Genomic DNA, 25,394 nt, shown 5'->3' with positions numbered 1-25,394 from the left:
TATTATTATTATTGCTATTATTATTATTATTGTTATCTCTATTGCCAACAATAATATTAATATGTATACTGCTATTACAAAATATTATTACTACTACTACAAATAATAATGCAAATAATAATGTTATTTATTATTTTTATTATAATTTATTATAATACATATTTATTACAATATATAAATGTATTATAAGAAATATAATAAAATTGTACAATATAAATTTATTATAATTTATTAATATCACTCATATTATTATCATACGTTCAGATATAAAAACAATAACATTTATGATTAATAGTAATAATTATTGTTAGTGCCAGTAGTAATATTGTACTACAATTTCAATAACTATTACTACAACTACTTGAATTTGATTACAACTACACCCATCACTACAACAACAACAACAACTTCTGCTGCTGGTATTTCAAAGGTTCTTATTACATATTTTATTGCCATGTCTTTTATTAGGAATGAGTGCAGACCAGTATTACTACTAAACTACTGCTACTGTTATTGTTGCTGTTCTTGTTGTTGTTTCTCACATCTTTTTGTGCAGAAGTTCTTGTGTTCTAACTCTTCTTCGTTTGTTGTCTTCCTCTCTGTCCTTGTTCACAGGCGGCAGGACAACCGTATGAACAATATGCCAAGATGATTTTTATGGAACTAAATGACGCTTGGTCAGAATTTGAAAGTCAAGGACAGAAACCTCTGTACTGAACAAAACAGACCGTGGGAGTAAATGAACTATAGGAGAAAAATGAGAGGGAGAAAAAAACAAAACTGGATTTTGTCAACATCCAAGCAAGTTGCCACCTCCACAAACAGCCACACACCCACACACACTGACAATATCTGCCTTTATACCTGTGCTTTGACCTGAGCTTTCTCCTCTGTTGCTGCCTCACACACACTTAAAAAAAAATACAATTGATTTAGGCTGGAATGGTGGCTGAAGACTGCACAATGTCAGTGCTCAGACTCACTGACGATCCCCGTAGATCTTCTGACCCTGTACGTACTGTATGTGGTGTTAGTGTCCTTCCTTGTTGAGTGTCGTTACAGAACTATCAATCAAACCTGAGTCACCGGGACGACTGGGGAAAACAGAGAGGTTTGATTGTGAGGAGACGTGAGGAGATAGGAGAAAAACACATCAGGGAGTCAAATGAAGGAGTTCTTTTTTTTATCAGTTGTTTTTTATGTTTCCTGGAAGGAGTTTGAGATTCAAAGTGCAACATTGTCATCAGGTAACCACTGCACTTTTCCTGTGTGAAATGCTTGTGGTGTATCAGAGAGCCTAATAACAGCAGCGTCACTACAACAGGTCAGTTTTCCACTGTCTGGTAAAAGGAATGGTGAGGTAATTTTTTTTTTTTTTTTTAGAAACAAAGTTTTGAGGAGACAAAATATTGGTTTTGCTTCATGAAAAAATAAGTTTCGTTGAAGTCTTAACTCTGCTCATAGCACAGTAACTTATTTTTCAAGTGAAGCTGTGTAAAAGCACAAACCGACGGTTTAACTCAGTGCAGCTTTGACAAAAATAATTCAATAATTACCTTTTTTATGGATGGTAGGTCTTGCAATAAACTGAGAAGACTCTTAATCTTATTATGTCATTTTAGCAAGTTTTCACCTTCATAACAAACAAAAAATGATGGTGTAAGAAGTTAAGAGCCAACTGGAGGAGGATTTTAAAATATTTTGAGAGGCTTCAATGTCCTTCATTGAAATTCAGTTGTTAAATTTGAAAACTTGAAATTAGTAATCAGTCTTGGAATTCCAATCAAATTCCAAATTTCTCAGTACAATTTAAGAACTTAATTAGGAGTTTTACACAAATAAAAAAACATATAATATAATTATTATAGTGATGTTTGTAATTTTAAGTTTTATATAAATTATATTTCCCCCCCACAAGATTTAAAGTTAACCTTTTTCAAAACTATGTTTTTCTTTTGAGAGCAAAATTTATTATTTCTCTGTATTTTTATTTTATTAAAGGTTTTATTTTAAAAAAAAAGTTAAAACCAGAACCATTACACTTTCCCTTGTGTTTCCAATCTTTCAGTTTTACACAGATGTAAGTTATTTTGCACACATCTTTCAGGTAGGATTCTCATTGCATATCAATACTACAGTAAGTATTTATTTTAAAGTACATTTATATTAGATTTATATTTACAAATATAAATCTCTGCAGTTAAAATGAAGTTCATCACCAGAGCAAAATGTGTTCAAATTCATCACATACAAAAGAATAAAATCTTTGTTTTTGTTATTGTTCTGAAGTATGAAATGTTTATTTTTCTGTCTGTCTTTAGTTCTTTTATTACCAAGGTGGAAAAAGTGAGTCATTGATTTGAATGCAGACAAAGACTTCAGGAAATTGTGTGTTTTGACTGATTTTGGTTCTTTTCAGCAGACTCCAGGTCACATGGGAAAAACACTTGACTTGATTCTTCTGATTAACTTTCCAGACACAGTGAGAGTTTGTAGAGATGTTGGTCTGTCCTTCATTTATACTCAGTAACTCCATGTGAAATGTGACCAATGACTGACTCGTCCAGCTGCAGGCTGTGTTCAAGGCTGAGCTCTGTACTGTAAACACTGGATGTGTGTGTTATGTTGTGGTACGTATGAATGTGTCCTGATTACATGTAGGCTACATGTGTTTGCCTGTATGCAGTTCAAGTATTAATGAATAGTGTAAAAAAAAGAAAAGACTAAAGGACACACTGGTTACAGGATGTAAATAATGATCAGGTGCATTGCACATAATAAATATTAACGAGAAGAAAAACACCTAGCATGTTCGTCATTGTATATACAGTACTTTAGTTTCAGAAGGGGCCCAAATAGGAAACTGCAAACGTTGCCTTCATATTTCTAATATTTACGTGTCATTGTTTTAGGTTAATTTGGAACAGTTTTTGTTGCCATTTATTTGCTAATAACAATGGTTGGAAAGTGTCATTGTTTTAGGATTTGGAACAGTTTTTATTGCCATTTATTTGCTAATAACAATGGTTGGCCATGGCTAACTTGGCTATCGTTGTTGCTAACTTCTCTCTTCTTTCGTGAACTCTTTACTACCTTTTAGCTATCTAAGCTATTCTATAATATTACGTACCAAGACGCGGACATATCCCACTAGTAAGTAAACGTTCAGCCTAAGTCTTTTAGCTGTTTGTAGCTTTATGTTATTGGTTGTGCTAGGATTTTTGACCGATTTAACCGATGTATTGTATAAAAAACGACTAGCTATTAGCTTTAGCTTCTAAAGGACGAAATAGTTCTATCCAAACTACACGTACACATTTAAAAACATGACTTTAATAGACTAAACTAGTTACAAACAAATAATGTTACTTGTTTTTAACGAACTGGTATTGATAATTCAACTGTCGTACATTAAACAATATTACAGCTGTATTTCCCTTTTTGAACACTGGAGGGCAGAAGCATACAAAGCGTGACATTTCTCTGATTTAATGCTTGGACGAGTTCAAGTTTATTGCTTTATTGTTGGACGTCAGTGAAATGCCCCAATACCCTCGGATGTACAGTATATATAGTTTAAATTTTGAAGTGAGATGTACTTTTGCTCTTTAAAATGTTGTCTGTAAAAAGCCCAAGCGGTTGTTTATTGATACATTAACAAAAGGAAAGAATAAATTGATGAGCCCATCTGTCTGCAGAACACCTGACCTGTGATTAGTATCAGACAGACAGATGGTAAAACAGTTTTTAACCAGATGAATAATAAATGTATGACGCTTGTTGTTTATAGGGACGTTGCTTGGTAAAAAAAAAAGAAGAACTTTATTTTGTATTTATTGTTTATTTTATTTGATATTTTTAACAACTTCTTTCTATCCTCTATGACAGTGTTTATCAGCCGCAGCAGCTCCACCGGTGATGAGATTAAACACACTTCCTGCTGTAATCTCCTGTCGCCAACCGTTGATGTGAGTCGAACTTCACATGAATGAAAAACAATCAGACACATGTTTTATTCTTAAAAGGTACGATTACTGTTTTTTTATATACATATAAATTATGTCTTCACAAGTTATTAGGTAAAATGTTGTGTGTATGATGTGTATTTTTACTGGATTTCCCAACAAGAGCTGGTATGTTATCGGTCAAGTAGGACGTTGTTCAAACTTCCTATAGACTTCTGGGGAAAATGGAATTTCTCCCAAAATATTTAATCTCATTTACTTTTCTGATGCTGATTTTTTAGTGTGAGTATTTATCACAGTCTGTATTACTGTAAGACATCATCAGTAAATGTAATTTTAATTCCAGATATATATATATATGAATAATTCAACCTACAAAAGGATTAGCATGAATGGAGACCGGATTTAAAATTCATCCAATCATCATAAATATCCCTCTTTTAATTGAATTCTTATAATTAGCGTTAATGGAACAGGTGAGCAGAGACCATAAATTGTATTTTATTGTTCCTGTCCTCCATCTGTGATAATGATCCACATACAACAGCACTATAGTCTAGTGTGCACGCATCAAACTCAGGCCTGGGGGCCAGTTTTAAATTTTGGCCCACTGTGAATTTGAGTTTGACACCCTGATCTAGTGATTAACATGCAGCCGCTACAGGCTCGTACGTGTCACTGCAGGAATATCCTGAAGGCTTCTGTCAGTGGGCTCTTTGTGAGTAACGTCAGTGGTCACATGTCGAAGTTGGGGGAGAAGTTTTTGCATTTAAAAACCGGCATCAACCAAACAGACATCTGTGATCATTTCAGTGATGGATTTTCATTACCGTTTGTGGGTTATTAAAGTTTGCTGCTGCTGTTTCAGCTCTGATTCATCCGCCTGACGTGTGAACTGTGAGATAAAACCACTTCCAAATTGCTTACGTTCTTCACCATTTGCTCAGTTCTCCCAGTCGTCATCTGCAGCTCACCTGCACTGCGCTCGCAGGGACATTTTCTTAATTGTTCTACCACGTGTAATGCAATCAGAGTGAAAGAATTTATGTGTGTGTGTGTGCAAGACAATAGGAATGCATATAGCATGCCAAGACTGACACGTCCCTGGCAGGAGCTGCAGATTTGAAAAAATATTTGAGGGTCCAAGGTACAGTGTCCTCACAGATTCACTATTCAGATTGAGGGGTTAATGTTTTCACTTCAGCCTCAGCTGCCATGCAAGCGACTCTGCTGCAACCAGCACACTTTTGTTAACTTTACTGGAAGGTTAAAAATAGTGTCCTGTCTTCTGGCCAGGTTGCTATACTGCCACGGGTGAAATGTAAGTACAGCTGCGATGGGGGAAAATAATGGGACATATTAATAACATTTACAGGCATTTTAAAGCTGCTCCAGAATAGTCTGGCTGTTGTTGGGTGTTTTCTTTTCCATTTGTATTTAAAGCTTTTATGTTGCTCCTTGTCTTGTGGGACTGATCTGACTGTCAGTGTCACTGACTCATCATGGTTTGGAGCAGCTGCTGCTGCACAAGGTCTGCTTTAAAACCTATTGTGTGAAGTTGCATCAGTTAATGTGATGAAAGAACAGTGAAGGAGAAACAATTCATTCCTAAAGTCATGGCTAAAACCGCTTTCATCAAAATAAAGAAATGAATGACTGAAGTGACTGTGGTGGTTCACATCTGTGGACTGGACCACAATATTTATAATGAACTTAACTCACAGTGATGGCCCACTTTACAAACATAATCCCAATTTTGCACGTTTTCTGCACCACAATCTAATCACATACAAACGCACCATTAATGTCAGATAACACGGGGAAGACTATGTTTCTACTAAGTTTCCCAAAAAACTAATGAAACTGCAGTATTTCAATGGTCATTTTGGCCTTTGAAAAAAAACCAAAACATGTGGCAGTGATATAACTCATGTTAAATAATAATTGGTCAAACAAATAAATAAAAAGGCCTACCATGTCTTAAAGTCAAACACATTGTAAAGTTCAGACAAAAAAAGAAATTGAATTAAATCATCTTTAAATTAAGTCCCTCAAGCACAATCCAAACAGTAAAAAAAACATGATATATATTTATTATCACAAAAATAAAATACTCTAATTGAGTACATTTATTTTTATTAATTAGTCCCTGGCCACACAAATTGTGTCAAAGGTCAACAAATGACCGAGTCTTTGGACACGGCTGCTGATGCTTCATGTTCTGTGTTATACTCTACACTGGATTATTGAACAATGCATCCCATTATAAAGTCCTGTTGCCTCACTGACCAACATCAGTGATTTTGAAGTTGATTTGCCCCCCAGAGGTTTTTTTGTGGGACCTTCACAGTCAGGGGGGTCGTGGCAGGGGGCTGCTGTAAATGGTGTAACATTGCAACCCAGTAGCAGCTCTTGGCTGTAGTGCGTCAGAGGAATTATGGGAACCAAATATCCTTTGTTACATAGTGTGTGGTGCACACACACACATAAACACTCATAGTAACCCCTTTGTATCTCAACTGCAGGGGAAAGTTGGAGGTGACCACTGTAACAAAGTCTGCTTGTTACTGCGTACTGGTTTTCTCTGAGGTTCTGTGTACACACAGACCAAAATACTCCTCCGGTCCTTGAGTATTTGTGCACAAATACACCTGTTCACACAGCAATATGTGCACGCCGGCAGAGTAATTCACAATCACTGTTTTGATTGGCTTTGATAGACAGCAAGTCAATCGATTAAAAGATCAGAATAATCACAGTTGTGAATCAATCAAACTGTAATTGATCATGATTAATCAAGGTTATTTGTCTTACCTTCATATGACGCAATACTTTACCCTGAGCAGGAAGAGTCGAGAGCTTTGGTCTTAGGTATCGGAGCAGACAGATGGCTATTGTTTGAGATTCCATATTCCGCATAAACACAGTTTTCTTTGCGGCATTATGTGCCACTTCTCCCACTGTACTTTTTCCCATTTGCCTCTAATCTGAACTGCTCTGGCGCCATCCAATGGAGGTGCGCCTCACTCTTTAAAAACCAGTGTTTTGGAGTCTTTAGATTATGTTCCTTTTCTAGCTTTCTTCAAATGTTTTTTTTTATATCTTCTACGTGTGACAATTTTGTTCTTTTCTTGTTGGATTAGTTTTAATTTTATGATAAAACTCAGCTCAGTTCCTGACAAATGAAAATGTTTGTTTATAAAAGAAATTCTGTGATGTTTATAATAGCCCTCCTACCCCCGACCCAGCAGATGTACGCTCGCCTCTCACTCTGGCCTCTGTGTGAATCCTGACACCCTGGTTCAAAAATAGCCCCTCAAGCCCAGAGACACTGTGCTCCACATAAAACTGTTTGTGTAGAAATCTAAAATGTGTGTGTCCTGTCTGTCTGTCTGTCCAACAGTTCTGCTCGGACTGTACTCTTCACTCCACACTTACTGAGATCTGTCAACGTGGTTGAGCTGGTAAGTTGCTTTTCACTATTTAGTCATGGAAAAGTACTGCATGCTAATTGTTTTAATCATGAATCAAGAGTCTTGTTTTGTTTGCTGGTTTTCTCAGGAGAACTAACTGGCATCAATTATTGTCTTGGCCTTGCTTTTCCTTTTTTTTTTCTCTCGATGATGAAACACCAGTTTTCCTTCTCTCGGCCGACTTTCATGTCTCACTCTCTTTTCTTTTAGCTTTTTACATTGTGTCAAAGAAAAATAATTATTGCCTTACAATGACTCACTTTGCTGCCAGTCATGAACTAAATTGTGCCTCCACCTTTTTTTTAATTGTTTTCTAAAACCTACTTTGATAAAACAGAGACATCAGTGTTGTTGTCACAGCATCTGTCCCCGCATTAGTGCAGGAAGAAGCTGAAGTTAAGATCAGGAGCCTTCATCTCACACATCCTGAGGCAGCAACTGACCTCATCAGCTTCAATCGATAACCAGTTGTAGTTTCTTAGATTGACATAAACCAAAATGCATGTTTAAATCAATAACTTCCATCATCAATTCATTATTGATAAGAAAAAAGTAATAAAAAAAAAAGAATCTGCCAAAATATGCCCCTGCACAACGGTAAAAAAAAAAAATTAAATAATTAAAAGTGCAACAACATTTGTGTGAATAGAATAGACTGGAAAACATTTTTGAACAGCTAACAACCCAAACAAAACTAAAACCTAATTTTATGAGCACAGATTTCTGTGTCCTTCAGAAGAAGTTTTTTTATCCTGATCGCTCTGACCTTTAATTCCTCCGTTTATCATCGACCTCTTTACCTGTTGATGGTCTGAAGCCAATCTGGTTTATTTGAACTGGGCAGTGTAGGAGGTGAAAGTGTGGTCACTGGGGTCTCCATAGTGATGAGCTACTTCTGGATTGTTTGTCCTTCAGGGCTGAATTTGCACAAGAGCTGGACCTTTTTAAACCTCTTTCCTCTTTTAGTGCATTTACACATGAGAAGATACTGGTATTAGGTGAATGAGCGAGTTGGACCAGGTCTAATGGCCTCTGTACACTGTGTAGTTTTAGCAATTTCATAAGTCCACTTCATGACACACTATGTGACGGGGACTGTGGAACGACATCGAGTTTAATGTGTGCAGATTGTACGATGATTAGCTACTGAATCGCAGATTACCATGCACGTCATTATGCACATCATCAGCGTACGTCCAAAGTGTGTTGTGTCGAGTCTCCTCCTCTGCATGAGCCTCGAAAGCCTTCGAACTGCGCAGAATACATGAGTCATTTGTTTTCAGCAAAAGAGAAAAATATACTGCAATAATGTGCACGCAGCCTAACATATTTACTCAAGGAAGATTTGCACCGTCAAGAAATTATTATTTCCACTCTGACTTACACAGAACCTCCACTTCTTCCATCGTCTGTCATCATTTCAATCTCCTTTACGGTTTTACTCACCCTGTTTATACTGAGAACATTGCAGCTCTTACAGCTCCCTGTTGATGTCACAGTCATTCACCATCACTTCAGTCACAGGCTGTTTTCACAGATGTTTTTGTACACACATAAGGATGCACACAGTTTGTGGCCTACAATAATAAACAAAGAAACAAACCAGAAAAGAGAAAGAAGGGGTTTTTTTTTTCAGTTTAGTCAGACATGATGCTAGAAGAGCAGGTGGAGACAATGTGGACTTTTACATCAGAAAGAATCTGGGCATAACTCTGGTGTTTAGTTTGTATTTCTGGGGAAATTATGTAATTTTTAGAATAGAAGGATCAAGCAGGAATTTAAAAAAAAACTCCACTGGGGCCCTTGTGATCAGAGATGTACGTAGTGTTTGATTCTTCAGTGCTGACCAACATCTGCGCCCCTGACCCCGCCCTGCACCAAACAGATGCAAAATATTACAATATGGCCAATGACTCAAATGGCCAATGAGTCGCCCCAATCGTATTATCACTGCTGCCTCTGTCTCTTAATATGAGGGGGACAGAGGAGAAGGGGGCAGGGGATGAGGGTGGATAGATTCTGCACCGACACCAGTGGGTGGTTATGGAGTTTAAACCATTATACAGACTTAACCTAACCCCTGTTTTATCATAAACCTTTTATTAAAAGAATATTGTCAGATATCATAAATCAAAACAACAAAAGCACGTCCTGTCTCTCCGCAGTCTTTTCTCGTGGCCACAGGTGACTCTGTCCATTTCTTCTTCTTCTATACGGAGTCTATGGGACAAAGTGAGAGAGAGAAAAAAGCAGCCGAGTGCATTGGAAAACAAGTAGCTTCTGTCCCACAGAGAAGGATTTCATGAGCGATTCTGTCGTCATTCAGTGATGATGCAGTTTTCTCAGTGCGTTCAACAGGCAACACAATCATTACAGGCCTGTCGTTTAATCACCTCAATGAGCTGCAGGCTGTGGCTGCTGATGTGGATTTATGTCAGTGTGAGCGTGGGGCACAAAGGAGGGGTGGGGAGTGAGAGGCGTAATCTTATCCCTCAGGCTCTTTGCTTTGGTCCCTGATGCTTATAATAAAAAAAAAAAATAAAAAAAGATCCCCCCAAACCTTCATATCAGACTTGGCTGTTGTGACAAACAGATGTTTTTCACTCACATCTGGTTTAAATGAAGGCTGTTCACAAGCTGTTTATACAAAAGGCCCAACAACAGAGTACATCTGTGGAGCAGGTCAGTGTTCATGTGGACAAATGTAGAGTCAATGTCACTAATAACCAATTAGTCCAATAAATGACCCACTTACTCACACACTGAAAGAACTGTTCCTGGTGTTTCGCAGACATTTCTTCATCAGCGCGTCTCCCAGGGCCTGAAATTTGGCAGCTGCTCATCCCCATGTGCTTTTTGCTTTTCTTTCAGGCATTTGTGGAAAAATACTGCGATCCCTTGGAAATTTAGCAGAGCTCAGAGTTTGTTTGTTCTTACAGAGAGGAAATTCAAATGATTTTACCATTAGAATGCCTTGGTTTGATACAGATCACTTCTGGGAAATAGAACGTTTTTGTGCAATATTAATGGTAATAAACGCATTTTTACTGCACATCCATCCATGGAGATCCTCCATCTCTCAGTGCTCTAATATATATTTTTTTTACTTTATTTGTTTTAAGGACAGCTCCCCCTACATGTTTTCCACTGTCATTGTGTAGGAGCTTCCCTCTCTGTAATTTTTTACCTCCTGTTTTTTTTACCTCCCGAACTCTAAAATATGGTTTCAGGTTTTCCCTGATGAAATACAATACGATTGAGGTGATCACTCTCAGGTCTGGGAAAAGTATGATTTCAGTTGCCAAGACAACTATTTTTTTTTTTAAATTTAATACCAACAATATAATCCACACCAGGAGGCATCAGAGACAAAAAAAGTATGTAATAAATAACATGCAAACATATTAACATCAATATTCATGTCGGATCTGGTGATGGGAATATAACGGCCAAATAACATTAAATTTGACAGGTGCTTTTTATTATGCTTATTTATTATTTATTTGAATTATGAAGTTACCAAGTTATAGGTTATAGGTTTAGAAATGAGATCATAATTTCCATGTGTGTGTTTTCAGGTCATATGCAGTACTTTCACAGTACATTTACCTTTGGATCGTGATTCTTTGAGGCATCCACATCCGATCCACATTTTTCAGAACAATACTTCGCAGATGTCTGTTCTGTTTGTGTTCATGTTTTCCTCTGCCTGTGTCTAAACACACAGTTTCTCAGGAACCGGTACACACGGTACACACACAGGAACACAGCGCAGTGCCATTAAAACAACCAATAGTGGTTTTGAAGTTTTGAAAGGTGTAGCACATTGTTCAAGGCTTTTTCTGTTCTAGAAACCTGTAGTGTACTTGTGCACAGTTTCCACCATTTCCGTCTTTTTCATAGGGAAAGGATTCAAAACAGCAAATATGTAAAATGTACTTGTTTCTTATGTAACATCAGCTAGTATTGAAATTCCTCTGTTGATTAAGTTCTCAACTCTGTGCCGGAGTTTCAACTATATTTTAAAAGAAAAGATGACATCATCCTCATTGGTGACATCATCCCAGCCAAGTTAAAGGAATGACATCATCCTCCTGGTATGTTTTCACCTCCTGGGAGGCTCTGTGTGCAGCAGCTGAATCTGATGAATTATTCATGAGGGGCTTCCCTGTCTGCAGTCGCCAGCAGCTGCTTTATGAGGGAGGTCTCACAGAAAACTGTAGGTGAGGGAGGATCGCCGCATGGTGCCGTAAAGTAAAACTGCTTAACTCATCTGCTGCAGTGATCAGATGTTTTCTATAAAAGGATCATGACTCAGGGATTGTAACATCGTGTCATGTGTGATGATGGGCTGGTCATTTGTGTTTTACAAACTGTAAATTGGATCACTAAAATAAAAATATACACTTCCACTAATACATCAATGTACATCCACATACCAATATTGCTATTCCTGACCCCTGACAAGTTATAACTGAATTTGACCGGACTGCAATTTAGGTCTTTGATGTTATTTTGAATTCAAAATTAGGTCTAAAAAATGAATACAACAAAACAACAAAACAGTGGACAAAATTACAGGACACACACACACACGCACATCAGTGAACATCACCACTTTTATACTCTCTAACCAGAAAACTTTCTTCGTGGGTTTGATGCAGAAGGAGGATGATGTCATCCTCGCATTCAGGGTTGTACCATGGATGAAGTCATCACAGAGAACGATGTCATCCCTTTGTTTTGATGCACAGTATAGAAGCAGCTGCTCAGAGTGTTTCCCTGCTTAAGGTTCTAGGTAAACTAGAGGTGCACGCAGTACTTTATTCAAATACTCATACTCAAAAATACATGCCAATCCATTTACCGGCTGTTCCTCCACGGTTTTTCACTACAACCAGCCGGACAGCGGTCAGATGATGCTGGGTGTTTTCCTGCCGCAGTTCAGTGTCATTGTCCTCATGGTAGTTCATCTAAGCAGGTCAACAATGTCAGCAGTTGGGAGGAATTTTAACATCAGGGACAAAGACAGGAGCAAGACTTGGGGTACATTTTGTTCTCTTGCGATACAAGCCATGAAAAATTAAAAAAAAAAAACTTATACCTCACCCTAGTGTTGAATAAGGTAATGTTTCCTCTTGGTGTAACAACACGGCGAATGGCCGAGCTATGTATTCCTCACCAAGTCATTTTTTTGTTTATTGTGACGCAGAAATATTGCTACACAGTTCCAGTGCTGATTAGCAGGAGACAGTGACTTCGTTTGAGATACACAATTGGTTTAAAAGCTCTGCTCACTTTCTGTTCAGTTGGCTGTGCTACATTAACCTCGCAAACTCTGCACCTTGTCTGCACTTCACATTGATATCTGATAGATAACTGTCTGAGCTACTCTTTTCCCACATTGCATTAGCTAACATTAAAGAAGGATTACAGATAACTAAATAATTCTGAGAAAAGGAGATTACTCAGTTCTAGTTGCGGGGTGAAGTAGCACTATAATGACACACAGGAGCAAAATCCATGTGGGAACAAATGTTCTATCTCCAGCAAAATACAAAAAAACCAAAACAATGACACATCATTTTCTTAATCATTTTATTATGAACTCCTGACAGCTCTTCACACATTCCACAAAATGGTTATAATTCCAAAAGTAGTCTCTCAGAGTGACGGTTGCGCTGGTAAAGTTTCCGTAGGTGGCTGAATGAACGATGCAAAATGAATATCTATAATATAGATAATTATATAATTATTAATTATAATTAAATTGCAAATGAATCCGATATTTTTAATTCACTCTTGTTTTTGCTGTCGCCCGTTTGATCTGCTTGCAGCAGCAGTAGCAGCACCTTTATCTACCTATTTATCTATCTGTCTATCTATCTATCTGTCTATCGATTAACAGATTGATCAATAACTTACTTGAGATGAGTCCAGTTGCCTACATTAAATTGCTTTAGAGATTATCTCTGGTGTTCAGTGCTTATTTGGTAATTCAGTGACTAAAACTGTGCTGACTGTATCTCAACATTGAAAAGTGATTCGTGTTCTGTTTCTTTTGATGTGCCTACAATAGTTGTGTCAGCAGTGAAATTGTTTGTTGGGTTGAATGACTTGTCTGCTGCGGTGTCATCAGCGTATAAAGGCAAAACAAAAAAGACTCATGGCACAACTATGCAGTGTGCTGATGTTTGGTGTGTTGGAGGAGGAAAAGTAAAACTTTGCTAAAGTTGAAGGTTGAATCTTACTTTTGTCTATTCGACTCAGAAGTTTGAGTGTATATCTACTGCCTTTGACTTCTGTATTTGGTGTTTTCCTTTGTCTCTTTTTGTTTTTGGCATTTGGATTTTTTTAAAAACAAATTATATAATATTAGTTTAATTCAAACAACGTTGGTCCTAGAATTGAATCCTGCGGGACACCACATGTTAACATACAGTGATTTGTGACAGAAGAATAACTTAGCCTTGTTACCTAACTCTTAATTTAGAATTTTTAATACAACAGTTCTATCTGCAACTGTCAGAAACAAAGGGCTGAACGGCCAATGATTTACTGTTGTGATAATGTGATAAGGTTATCTCTGTCACACAATGCTGTCATTGTCGTGGAAGGGATAGAGAGCAAGTGGTTCAAAAAGACCAAAGGATGTGGCAAACAAATATTTCATTTTAAGAAGGCAAACTATTAATTCTGTTTAGATGACTTATGTAATACAAATTAAAATACTATAAGAAACATCTCTCAGTTGTTTTATCATTATATCTTTGACAAACATTGAGTGAGGTCTTATTTCATCAAGTTTTTCAACCTTCCACAGTGAGAACAATTTCAAAATCGGAGCAAACATTTTTTTTAAAACCAAACTCGAATGGCAACTTTTTGAAATCTTTAAAGCTTTGCCTCGCATTTAGATCTATAGCTAAATGAATTTGTTCTTTCCCAAAACGTAAAGATCGTTCAAAAGTAACTGTAATTTCAGTCTTCTGTTGAGGTGAAAAAGCAGGTTGTGACCTGGTGGAAAAAAAAAAGGAATCGGTCAGAATCCTACAAACAAGGAATTCTTTGATGGAAACACCACCTGCAAATTTGTTTAGATTTCAATGGAGATTGGAGAAACCTAGCTGCTATTTATGTAAATATAGTTTGACATTTTGAGTTTGAGTTGATTTTCATATCACCTTAATTCCATCTTTTACATAGAAATAGACAAACCGTTACAGTACACATATTTACTCCTGTTTACATGGAAAACACAAATGAATGTGTTAACATGTGGGGCACAGATGATAAGCGTTGGGCAAACATGAGCTCCGTGTGATTTATTCCTGTATCCATAAATGTCAGCTGTGTCTGTGGCTGTACGAATGATACTTTTTTCTTTTCCATTGACACACACACTGGTTTTCCAGGACTCTGTCAACTCTCTTTAGATTCACCTCAATGTTTAACATTTACATCCTAATGCTGTAATGTGATTGGACACAAGGCCGCTGTGCCGACATAGAGAGGGTTTTGTTTTTTCACCCTGGAAATTAAACGTTTGGGGGAAACTCTGATGTATAAAAATAACGCACTTTTCTTTTTGACATTCGCTGGGCGCCGCAAAGCTCGGACTTTATTTCACAAACCATTACTATGTAAATAAGAGGGACACGTACACGGTGCTTGTTTTCCATTCATCATGCAACAGATCTTTTACTGGACTATCTGTTGAAATATGGAAAAGTAGAATGCCTTAATGGCAGCTGTGTATTCTTGTCTGGATGAAGACTTTTTCTCTCTTTTTTTTTTTAACAGGCTAATAATCATCAAAATAGAGGTTCACAAACAGGTGAGAGTCACCTGAGGCTTGGGGCTGACACAGAACTCATGCATAAGTAATGTTCAACACTTAAGAAACTTGTTTTTAGAGTCAATAGCCTTGCAGATGTGTCTATTAGTGACGTGCGGTGAGGTTCATGTCTGGTGAGGCACTGACTCCTCTGGAGTCAAATTTACAATTGTAAGAACCGAAAAGAGCATCTTATTTGACTATTCATCCAACAGCATGCACCTGGTAATGGTTCATATTCCATCAGCATTCCTCTTTTATTGACACTGACACCAACACAAACATATACACAAGAACATATTACTTTTTAGCCTTACCTTTAGTCTCCGTTGCTTATCCAATGCCAAATCGATCCTTGAATTTCCAAATGTTTTTAAAGAAATCTGGCTTTGAATGTACGTGGCTGATCTTTCATGTCTGCTGAGGCTTCTTTGCTAATGTTTCAGGTCAGGCCGAGTTAGTCGAGATGTTATCACACAATGAGAATAAAAGGCAAGAAATACTCAGATTCGGCGATTTTTACTTGATAAAATGTCAAAAATGTCATACTGAAAAAGCATCTTTAACACAGATCAGTGGAAAATATGAATATTTATTTTATGTACTTATGTACTTTTTTCTTTTTAATCATGATGGCTGCCTCTCCTGACCGCACGTCACGCAAATACATACATATACCACGTATAATGACATTCGTTGCACTTTTGTGTTTGGCAATAAGGATAAAGGTTTTGCTACATTGGTAGAATGCTGCAATGTTTCCAATTCATTGGTTCATGTTCCACGCTGTTTCTGAGACTGGGGGTGAGGTGGGGGGTAGAGGTGTTTTCTCTAGAAGTTAATCTTCTAGAGTAAAATACCGTTTAATAGAACGCTACAGTACTTACAGTAAATAGTTAGCCTTATCAATAATGAACACTTGGTGAATGTGGTGAGCAGCACTGTGAGCCACTGTCAAACTTTGTTGGCGTGGGAGCTAGCATTCAAATGGCCAGACTCAAGTGATTTATCTTCATTGAAAACATTAAATATACATGTTCTCATATAAACTGAACACACTTTATTTATACTTTATATGTTGGGTTTCGGATGAAATACATGCAGCTGAATGGCACAATATCGATGTGCGTGATTGATTTCTTTCACCTCTTCCTCATTTCTTTCTTCTTATGTTTTCCTCGCTTTGCTCCTTTATGTTTTCCTGCCGTCCTCCCTTCCTTTTATTCCTCCTTTTGCGTTTCTTCCTTACTTCCTCTGCCAATTTGAAAAACTCCATCATTCCTTCCTCCCTCTTGTCTTTTCTTCTTTTTCTACTTCCTCCCTTCAGCTCTTCCTTAATTCCTTTCTTCCTCCCTTTTTTTTTTAACTTTTTTTTACATCAACTGTCAGTAAAGTTTTTTAAAATCTCAAATCTCTTCTTTTTTCTTAACTTGTGTGTCTTCTTTCTTTTTTCTTTCTTTGTTTTTTCTTTTATGTTTTTTAGCCTTTCCTTTTTTAAATTCGGAACCAATTTTCATTATTTTACTTTTATTATTATTATTTTTTTGTGCTGTACCTGAACGCATCACACCTGATTGGCTGAGGTAATGTCTGTTGGCACCTTTTCCCCTCCTCCTTCTCATTGGTCTCCTCCTCTTCCCAGTCTACTCTGTGAGTCTGAGCTCAGACACTCAGCTGAGCTTTGCCGGTGCAGACAGTGAAATACCGCTGTTGTCGCTTCTATCGCGGCTGCAGCTCGTGTGAGTGAATGTCTGTGTGAGAGGGAAAAGAGACAGAAATAAACGTTTTCTCTGGGGTCTCCTTCTTCAGGAGCATCAGATATGAATTCTTCAGAAACTCTGGTGAGGAATTAGACTCGCCGCACCAGGAGTGAAGTCAAACCAAAGGAGAGACCTTGACAATGTAAGGACTTTTTTTTTATTCCATTCATTATCACGTTAGCGTTTCTTCGCTAACACTGACTGTGTGTTTGTTTATATTTAGACTTCCTGTGTTTTTGTTTGTTTGTTTGTATGCTTTGCTTTTAATCGTTCGCTTGCATCACAAACATGTAATTTCTACTTACTTTTACCGACAAAACGTTTAAAAAGAAAATAACGTGCAAAACTGATAACGATATGTTATATGTTGTATTAAGAAAGTGACCTAAAACGATTATTTGCTCTTTCTCAATTTTCTTTACAACAGTTTCAGTTGCTGTGGTTACGTATCCACTTTATATCAGTCGATATGACTCTGAATTTACACATTTAAACATTTGAAGTCGACACTGTTCTTTGCAGCTAATTATTAGCAATAGTTCAGACAGTAGGCTGTTAGACTTTATAAGAGATGGTGGACTACTAACTCTGCTCTTATCTGGCCCAAATATTTGGATGTGAACCTAAAGTGGACCTCAGTAATTAAATGGCAAATATGTGAGAGTGTCTGGGTCTCCTACATGGCAGAGCATTACCCAAATGCCCCACAAGGGGGGTAAAGTCGTGTACTTCTGATTATGTCAGACCACTGTTGGCTGTTGTGTGGACATGTTGTGATGCAACCCACTGCCCATGTTTGACAGTGGACTGCATCAGCCAACTTAGTGTAACGTGGGCAGATTTACACGCTCTACCCTGAGAGAAGAAACATAACTTTTTGATGAAGCAACAAGTCCCAGCATGCTGTGCGCTCTCACACACAGACACACACTTCTGCTCCATACAGAGGCAGAGGAGTGAGTCAGAACAGGAACCAGGATGAATATGAGGTGGAGTCCTGAGAAAAGAGCTTCCCATGAATGTGGAAGACTTGAGACTGTTGTCTTAGCGGTGGGTAATTCTTTCCAGGGTAAAGAAGGAGACGACGGCTATAGCAGCAACATCAGCAGCAGCATTAGCAGCAGTTAATATAGGACTCAGATGAATCAACGATGGTGATTCTCAAATGAGTCATGATGATTTTTTCAAAAGAAAAAATACTGAGCATCTAAATGTCCATCGTCTCAGATACTGAGGAGACACAACACAAGTTGTTTAGCAAAGGTTGCAGTTTCTGCATGGACCTTATTAAATGCTTTTTGAGCTCCTGTCCATACAAAAACTTGGCGGGCTACATTTCGCCCCCGGGCCTTGAGTTTCACACATGTGTTTTAAAGGAACTCATGCAGGATTTTATACCATTATTTTTGTCCAAAGACATGCAAATCAGGGCTTAGTTGACCTGGAGGTCCAGAACTAACCATGTGTAAAAGAGAGTCTGAAGACTTATCTCTGTTCATGGTCCCTACATTACACAATGTAGAAGATGAATGAATGATTAAATACATACAGTAAACAGGTTTTATATATATATATATATATATATATATATATAAACAACTATATATCTTAGTTGTTTCTGTAAGAAGGTAATCCTCATTTTAAAACCCATCATTTTAGCAGTAATTACAAACAGGTCAGATGTTGCAGCTGTTGACCAGCTCTGGTTGGTGAGACCTTGCCAACCGTCACTTAATGAGATTCCTGTTGTGTTACCTTACACCCTGTCTCTCTGAAACAGTCTTTTTTATTCCAATGTTATTGTGTGATAGTATACAGTGTGTCTTACATCTGTCAGATTGTATGTCTCCTGTTGTGACAGCTGTCCTGTGAGTGTCTAATAACACACGCATTGTGCTGTGCTATTTCCATATGGCATTTGTTTATTGGTAATCTTTTTTTTTTTTTTCATAGTAAAGGAAACACACTACTTCGAAATTTAAGTCTATATGCAGTGTTGTTTTATTCTGTCCGTAGATTTAATATAACTTTGGTTTGGATGCGATAGGCAGAGTCAAAATGAGTCAGAATCCTCTTTATCTGTTATATATTACGAACAAAAGTGATTATGAAACCTTGTTTTTGCACCCACAGGAAATCGTTTGACATTTAAGTTTAACAGTAAAAGACGGAATTGATCTTCAAAGCCCTGGTTCAGGCAAAACCTGTTGTCTTAGTCAGCCAATAAGTGTCAAGGGTTGGGGGAAGCTACTGTTGGTAGCTATATAATTGTTGTGGCTGTTGTGCGCTCTAAATCTTAGAATTTAAAATGTCCAATAGATGGTTCATGTATGAAAATAGTGCACAATTAAACCTTTCTTGCCACTCAACGAAGTACGCAGCTCAAACTTCAGCAGCTGAAATTCGCCGGCTGAAAGTTTCCCGCGGTCCAGGAGTTTGAGACCCCTGCTCATCTTCCCCTGGAGAATGATCGAAGCTCGTTTTTTTGCGCCCTGTCTCAGTGACTGTTTAATTAACTGTTAGCCCTCCTCTCCTGCTCTATGCTAACTCTAGACTCTTTGTGATACTGTGTCAAATCCATGTAATCCATGTTTGATTGGCTCAACCTTGATCTTTCTCCGTCTCCCTTCTCTCTCCCCTCAGTGAGTCTGACCCCAGCCTCTGCCCAGCGAGGTCAGCATGCTGACACTATAACCGCAGCAATGTAAGTCTTCATACTGGTTTATTTTACTCAATTTCTTGCTCACTGGGAGTCGCCCTATGTTTTGTGTTTATTAGTTACCAATTTTAGTGTTAAAAACATTTGTATAATTTTTAAGCTCATTATGTGAAGTAGTAAACAATAATTATAATAATGATCCTCAAATACTTAAAACAAACATTATGTTGTTGTCACTTAGTCTACGATTTGGTTCCTAGTCTACAATAGTTGTAATTTTTAACTGTATCATTTTTAGGCAAGTTTATTTAATATATTTGTTTTTAAAATTAAAAGCATCTCTTTGTTTTTTTTATTATTATTTTCTTTTACAAATCTGTCACCGTCATCTTAATTAGAGCAGCTCGTTTTATCTGATAAATGACGTACAAGGTCTCTTGGGCGTTTCCAACCTCAGTTATACATCACTGAGTGTAAACAGAGGCTGTTCTTCCACTGTATCAGTCACTGTCTCATAGAGAATGTCTACCTACCACCGTTGTGCCAAAGTTATTTTCAGTGGACTTCACCTCATCCTGATCTGATGTTCTCTCTTATGTGTCATTATTTATTCCATCTCTCTCTCCACAGGGTTTCCTTTCCTATGTTGATGATACTGGGGCACATTTTCCTGGCAACCAACGGTGAGATCGATCATTAATTGTTTTAGAATTGAAGGACAGATTTTCATTTTCATTTTTTGACATTAGTGATGTGGTTTTATTTCCAGTCTTTACACAATGTTCTGCAGTCATTGAATGGCTGATCTCCAGTAATAATTAATAAAGTACTTGTTGTTCTCACATCATTGACTGACATTGACTGAGTGTCTAATCTTTTAGGAACCCATTACAATATTATGTTTCTTTTTTTTCTATCATTTTTTTTCTTCATATTACATATATACATACATACATATATATGGATACACATATATACTGTATATTTTTGTTTATTTATGTATAAATAAATAAGGAAATTTGACTTAGAAGGAAAAAAATCTGACATATTTCTTAATTATTAATTGAAATCTAATTAACAACCAAATAGTTAAAATGTTTTTATCTTAGATATTTGATTTTGTTTTTTAAATTTCTAAGATCAACTTACACAAGTTTAAAAGTATGGCTAAAAAACAGAATCCCCATTGATTTGTCTTTCAGTCTGATTTCAGCCTGTTTGCCTCCCTGTCAGTAGGTGTGGTGACACAGGTGACTAAGGTGACCTGTTTGCCTCCCTGTCAGTAGGTGTGTGGTGTTTGGAGCTACGGGACGGTGTCTCTCTCCAGGCAGGTGTCGTCAATCTACCGTGGAAGGATGAGGTGTGCTGTGACTCACTGACAGGAGGCGGCAAAGAAGATCTCAAGACAAACAGCACTGAGTCCAACCTCCTACACTGCAGCATCAGGAGCTTCACAAACACATCACTTCCCGTGAAGCCCTCAGGCCATGGCAGTTCGTTCAATACAGGTATCAAAGAAAACAACTGACCTGAGACATGATTCGTTATTCAATTGGTGACTGTGAAAACACTGTTAAACAAACACACAGCAGGGTTCTGGAATTTTGGCCAGGTTTTGTTAAGACTTGTCAGAGTCCAAGTCGTTGGTGCAGCATGCCTCAACACCGTCGCGAATTTTCAGTTGAACGGTCGTATTACAAGAAAACTCTTTTTGTATTTTAGTATATTTACATTTTTGTATTTTATATTAAATAAGGTACAGACTGAGGATGAGAAATTACCTATAAAATATATAAATATTAGAGATTGAAATACTGTCTGTGCTGCTTGTGCATTCATTAGTAGCAGCACTGGGCCCCTGATTAAATCTCTGATGACTCATGAATTAGATTAAAATATATTGGTTAAATATCAAGGTGTTGGGGAATCAGCTTTTCAGTAGACACTTCTGGTGTCGGTGGTTGGAGATGTGCCAAGTCTAAATCAGAGACATCGCAAGTAAATGATTAAAAGGAGAATATAAGATTCGGAGAATGAGTTTATAAGCAAATCATGCTCCCCACTGGGCTGTATCACGTCTCCACATGAGAACATGAGAACGTAAACATGTTTGCTTCTAAGAACTATAAAAAGCGATGACCTTGTTCCTTAGTCGACATGCTGTTTGATGTGGCTCCTGCTCCGGACAAAAACAGCAGGTATGTGACCACAGCGGCAGCATCACCTGTTAGTGACACAGGTGATCCGCAAAGATCATCCTGATTGGCTCATTACATTTAAGTAGATTTTGTTTTGTTCATCCCTTCAGGAGTAGATCATTGTTAGCAAGCTGGCGAGGCTTGTTCTGTGCAAAGAGAACAGAATGTTACTTTTCTTTCAGTCAGTACAAAAGTAGCTGCTATTCACGTTATAAAGCCCCAGTTCTGCTTCCTGGGCTGGTTTTTAACCCTTATACCCGAGGAATTTACCAAAGGTTTGGATTCTGCTTCCTTCATTTTTTAACCCTGATACCCGAGGAATTTACCAAAGGTTTGGAACCCATACACTCGTTTTTAACAAAATCTTAAAAAAAAAAAAACCTTCTGTTTTTCCTAGGAAACTATGTTATCACTGCTTTTCAAGCAGGTTCCTTTAGTGCAGAGGTCTTTAACAGAGGGTTCTATCAATCTATCTATCTGAATCCCTTAAGGATGACACGACGATACTGCAAAACTTAACTCAATTTCATTCATAAGATAAAGTAAGGGGCAGTCTCTCCTTTGGTTCAGGTGCCAAGTATGTGGTCCCTGGGGCTCAAACCTAGGACCTTCTTTGTGTAAGGCATGGGACAACTCTAGTGTCCTACCGTCCTGCTGAGAGAGACCTTTGTTTGTTTGTTTATGGTGGAACCTTACTTCCAGTTTAATGCCACCAGTCGTCATAGGCATGAGACGTGTGTGTGGGTGAGGCACGGGTGAGATGACACAGTGGTTATGATTATATTGTCAAATTGATCTTTAGGGCGATGTCACATTTAGATCAGTGGTGCCTGACCTGTGTGAATGTCAGTGGAGCAGTAATTACAGAGAGGCATTAAAGACCTGACCTCCTCCTCCTCCTCCTCGCTGCCTTATGAGACCTATTGACATTTGATTGTTTCTCATTCCTCCTTTTTGTGATGGCTTATGAGACCTTGTTTCTCATTCCTCCTTTTTGTGATGCATGTTAGATTTGTTTTCTTCTTTTTATTTATTTAATTGTTTAAATTAGTTTAGTGAACACCAAGCTCAAGTGTCCTACTAACTACTCAGTAGATGGTGCTATAAACACCCTTCAAATTCCCTGAATCTTTGAGTGCCAATATACAATTGTGTTTGACATCATTCCAATCGTGTATCTTGGCTGGAGGAAAGTATTCTGTGCGTCATCTGCAATATTTCTCCCAGAGGTGTAATTCTCAGAACATTGAGACAGGCTAATTTTCTCAGGGGGAGGGAGATGATGATGTTGCTTAAATTCTGAATTACCCCTCCCCTCTGGAGGGGTAATTCAGAATTTATGCAACATCATCTGTGGGATGCCACAGACTGTGCCACCTAACATCAATGTGTCATTTCTTGTCAGGCATCTGTCTGGACATACTGTGCAGGCTTGATGAAAGCTGGGAAAAATTGACATGTGAGCTGACGTCCAACGGCCCGACGTCAACCAGCAGGGAGGCAGGTCGTATGGCCATCAGCCTGCAGCGTGTGTGAGTACCAACCTGCACTGTTGTTCATAAATGCAAAAAATAGATTTTATTGGCTGCACACAAACAATATAGCATGACATTTAGACTGGCTTCTTTTAGTGTGAAACAGGAAAAAAGAATTACTGACAAGATGGGAGAGAAAACTAAAAATTGTTGGTTTGGTCTTTTTTTTTTCAATGCAGATGATCCTTGGAGGATTATTCTGATGTATTGTAAATGTCTTAGTACATACATCACTCGATGGAAAAACTCCCAAATGAATTTACCTTTAAATTAATTAATTTTTTTAAAATAATAATGCCTGTCTTGGAAGTAGAGATCAGAGAGTCCTGGGTTTGATTCCCAGAGTAACTACACGCTTGGTGCCTGCCAGGGGCAGATCTGCTCTGTTAACACAAGAATTTTCCAAATATGAGATCAATAAAGTTCAAATTCTTCTTCTTATTATTACAACCAATAATAACAGTAGAGGCCTGGTCCTAATCCCACATACTGTTCTAGACTGTAACTTCTTGTATGTCTTCACTTGTCTCCATGCTGCTCAGAAATCCATGCCGTAATATGTAGTGTCAACAGAAATGTCACGACCAAAGTAATGCTGTTCTCCGACCCCCTCTTCTCCCGTCTCCCCAGGTCCCAGAACGGGGGATCACAGGCTGAGAGTGTGTCTCATAAACCTGTTGTTTGTGAAGATTATGATTCCATTATTTGTTCTGTTGTTCTGGACTCCACACCGACCTTCATCTCCGTGGAAGTCGTCAGCATCTCCGACAACATCAGCTCTCAGCCGGTTTACCTGAGAATACCTGCACAACCTGGTCAGAGTTTGTCTTTTTTTTTATATATAAAGAAGTTTCTTTAGCTGTTGAACAGAACTGTGATGCCAGTTTGTACTTTTGTCTATTGAAACCAAATAATATTCTTACCTGGCAAGAGAAAAAAAATCTTCTAAAAAATAATGTTTATCTCAATTGATTTTGACATTATTTGGCAGAGAACAACTCCCAACATGCTGTATATGAAACTGTAGCTGATGTTCGTTTTTTTTTCACACCATTAACGGTTCAGGCTTGCGATTCGAGGGTTGCAAGATGAAGACTCTTAACATGATTTTTTTTTCTCTGCCTGCAGGGAAACCCAGTCCTCCTGTCAACCTGTCACATGTCCAGACCATCCAACCAGAACTGATTTTAATGTGGAATGATGCAGAGTATGACCCTGCTACTGACCTGATGAGATACGAGGTCCGATACTCTTTCAACAGAACACACCCGGACTGGCAGGTAAATATTTAAATTATACATAGAGCAGGGTGGATCAAGAGTCACTTTGTTCATATACATAAACAAAACACTATATAAAAAACGTCTCTATTTGCAATTTACACTTAAAAGATTAATGAAAGGACGTGACCTTGTTCTAACGTCCACTGACATGGGCCTTCTTTTCATACATACTATATGTGGATCAGTAACTCCATATGTACTCCATATGTACTTCCCATTTTGGGGAAGGCTGGACAAATTCATGGACTGTTTTTGCTATGTGTACCCACAAATACAGTTTATATTTGCCTTCTTACCCAACACTGCTGCCTTTATGCAGCACAACCTTCCGCTAACAACCCTACACTACCGGGAACGTTCATAAAGTATGCACACTCTGGAATGTTTGTAAGTCAGTTTTGTGTGGTTTGGTAACAGTTCAGTGAAAACAGCACCAGATATTAGCCACATGTAGCTTTAGGTCAGTTTTCTCTTCCTCTGACTCCAGGTGGTGTCTGTTCGTGGGCAGCGAAGAGTGTCTCTGGATCTGCAGCACAGCATCAACTACACAACCCAGGTCCGACGCTCCCGTCTGGGAGAGTCTTCACTGTGGAGCGACTGGAGTGAGAGCTACTATATTTACATAAAGAGTGAGAGACGTTACTTTTTAAAATATTTAAACATAAATAAATAAATAAATAAATA

The 25,394-nt window shown here is 37.9% G+C and overlaps 2 protein-coding genes across 11 annotated transcripts in view; both read left to right on the top strand.

Annotated features, from left to right (window-relative positions):
- Positions 1 to 2,800, top strand: part of dnajc6 (DnaJ (Hsp40) homolog, subfamily C, member 6) — an 18,665-nt gene extending 15,865 nt beyond the window's left edge. For all 3 annotated transcript variants that reach the window (XM_025065916.1, XM_025065912.1, XM_025065910.1), the window contains one exon: positions 616 to 2,800. In XM_025065916.1, coding sequence (XP_024921684.1) covers positions 616 to 717 — 102 coding nt within the window. In that variant the 3' untranslated portion in view covers positions 718 to 2,800. The remainder of the gene's footprint in view (positions 1 to 615) is intronic.
- A 334-nt stretch (positions 2,801 to 3,134) lies between these two features.
- lepr (leptin receptor) overlaps positions 3,135 to 25,394 on the top strand; it is a 29,785-nt gene continuing 7,525 nt past the window's right edge. Inside the window, exons 1-11 of one of the 8 annotated variants that reach the window (XM_025065884.1) lie at positions 3,135 to 3,153; positions 3,889 to 4,025; positions 7,369 to 7,429; positions 17,085 to 17,177; positions 19,679 to 19,739; positions 20,325 to 20,377; positions 20,978 to 21,202; positions 23,298 to 23,424; positions 24,058 to 24,242; positions 24,556 to 24,707; positions 25,198 to 25,339. In XM_025065884.1, coding sequence (XP_024921652.1) covers positions 19,738 to 19,739; positions 20,325 to 20,377; positions 20,978 to 21,202; positions 23,298 to 23,424; positions 24,058 to 24,242; positions 24,556 to 24,707; positions 25,198 to 25,339 — 886 coding nt within the window. In that variant the 5' untranslated portion in view covers positions 3,135 to 3,153; positions 3,889 to 4,025; positions 7,369 to 7,429; positions 17,085 to 17,177; positions 19,679 to 19,737. Of the gene's footprint in view, positions 3,154 to 3,888; positions 4,026 to 5,139; positions 5,287 to 7,368; positions 7,430 to 16,804; positions 17,178 to 17,981; positions 18,086 to 19,678; positions 19,740 to 20,324; positions 20,378 to 20,977; positions 21,203 to 23,297; positions 23,425 to 24,057; positions 24,243 to 24,555; positions 24,708 to 25,197; positions 25,340 to 25,394 lie in introns of those variants that run through there. The other 7 variants (XM_025065882.1, XM_025065887.1, XM_025065894.1 and 4 more) reach the window with 7 other exon arrangements.

This window comes from Cynoglossus semilaevis, chromosome 2 (assembly GCF_000523025.1).
Source record: "Cynoglossus semilaevis isolate Cse_v1.0 chromosome 2, Cse_v1.0, whole genome shotgun sequence".
In the NCBI taxonomy this organism is placed as follows: domain Eukaryota; kingdom Metazoa; phylum Chordata; class Actinopteri; order Pleuronectiformes; family Cynoglossidae; genus Cynoglossus; species Cynoglossus semilaevis.
The sequence above is the reverse complement of the archived record's forward strand: the minus strand, read 5'-3'. Positions and strand labels throughout refer to the sequence as shown.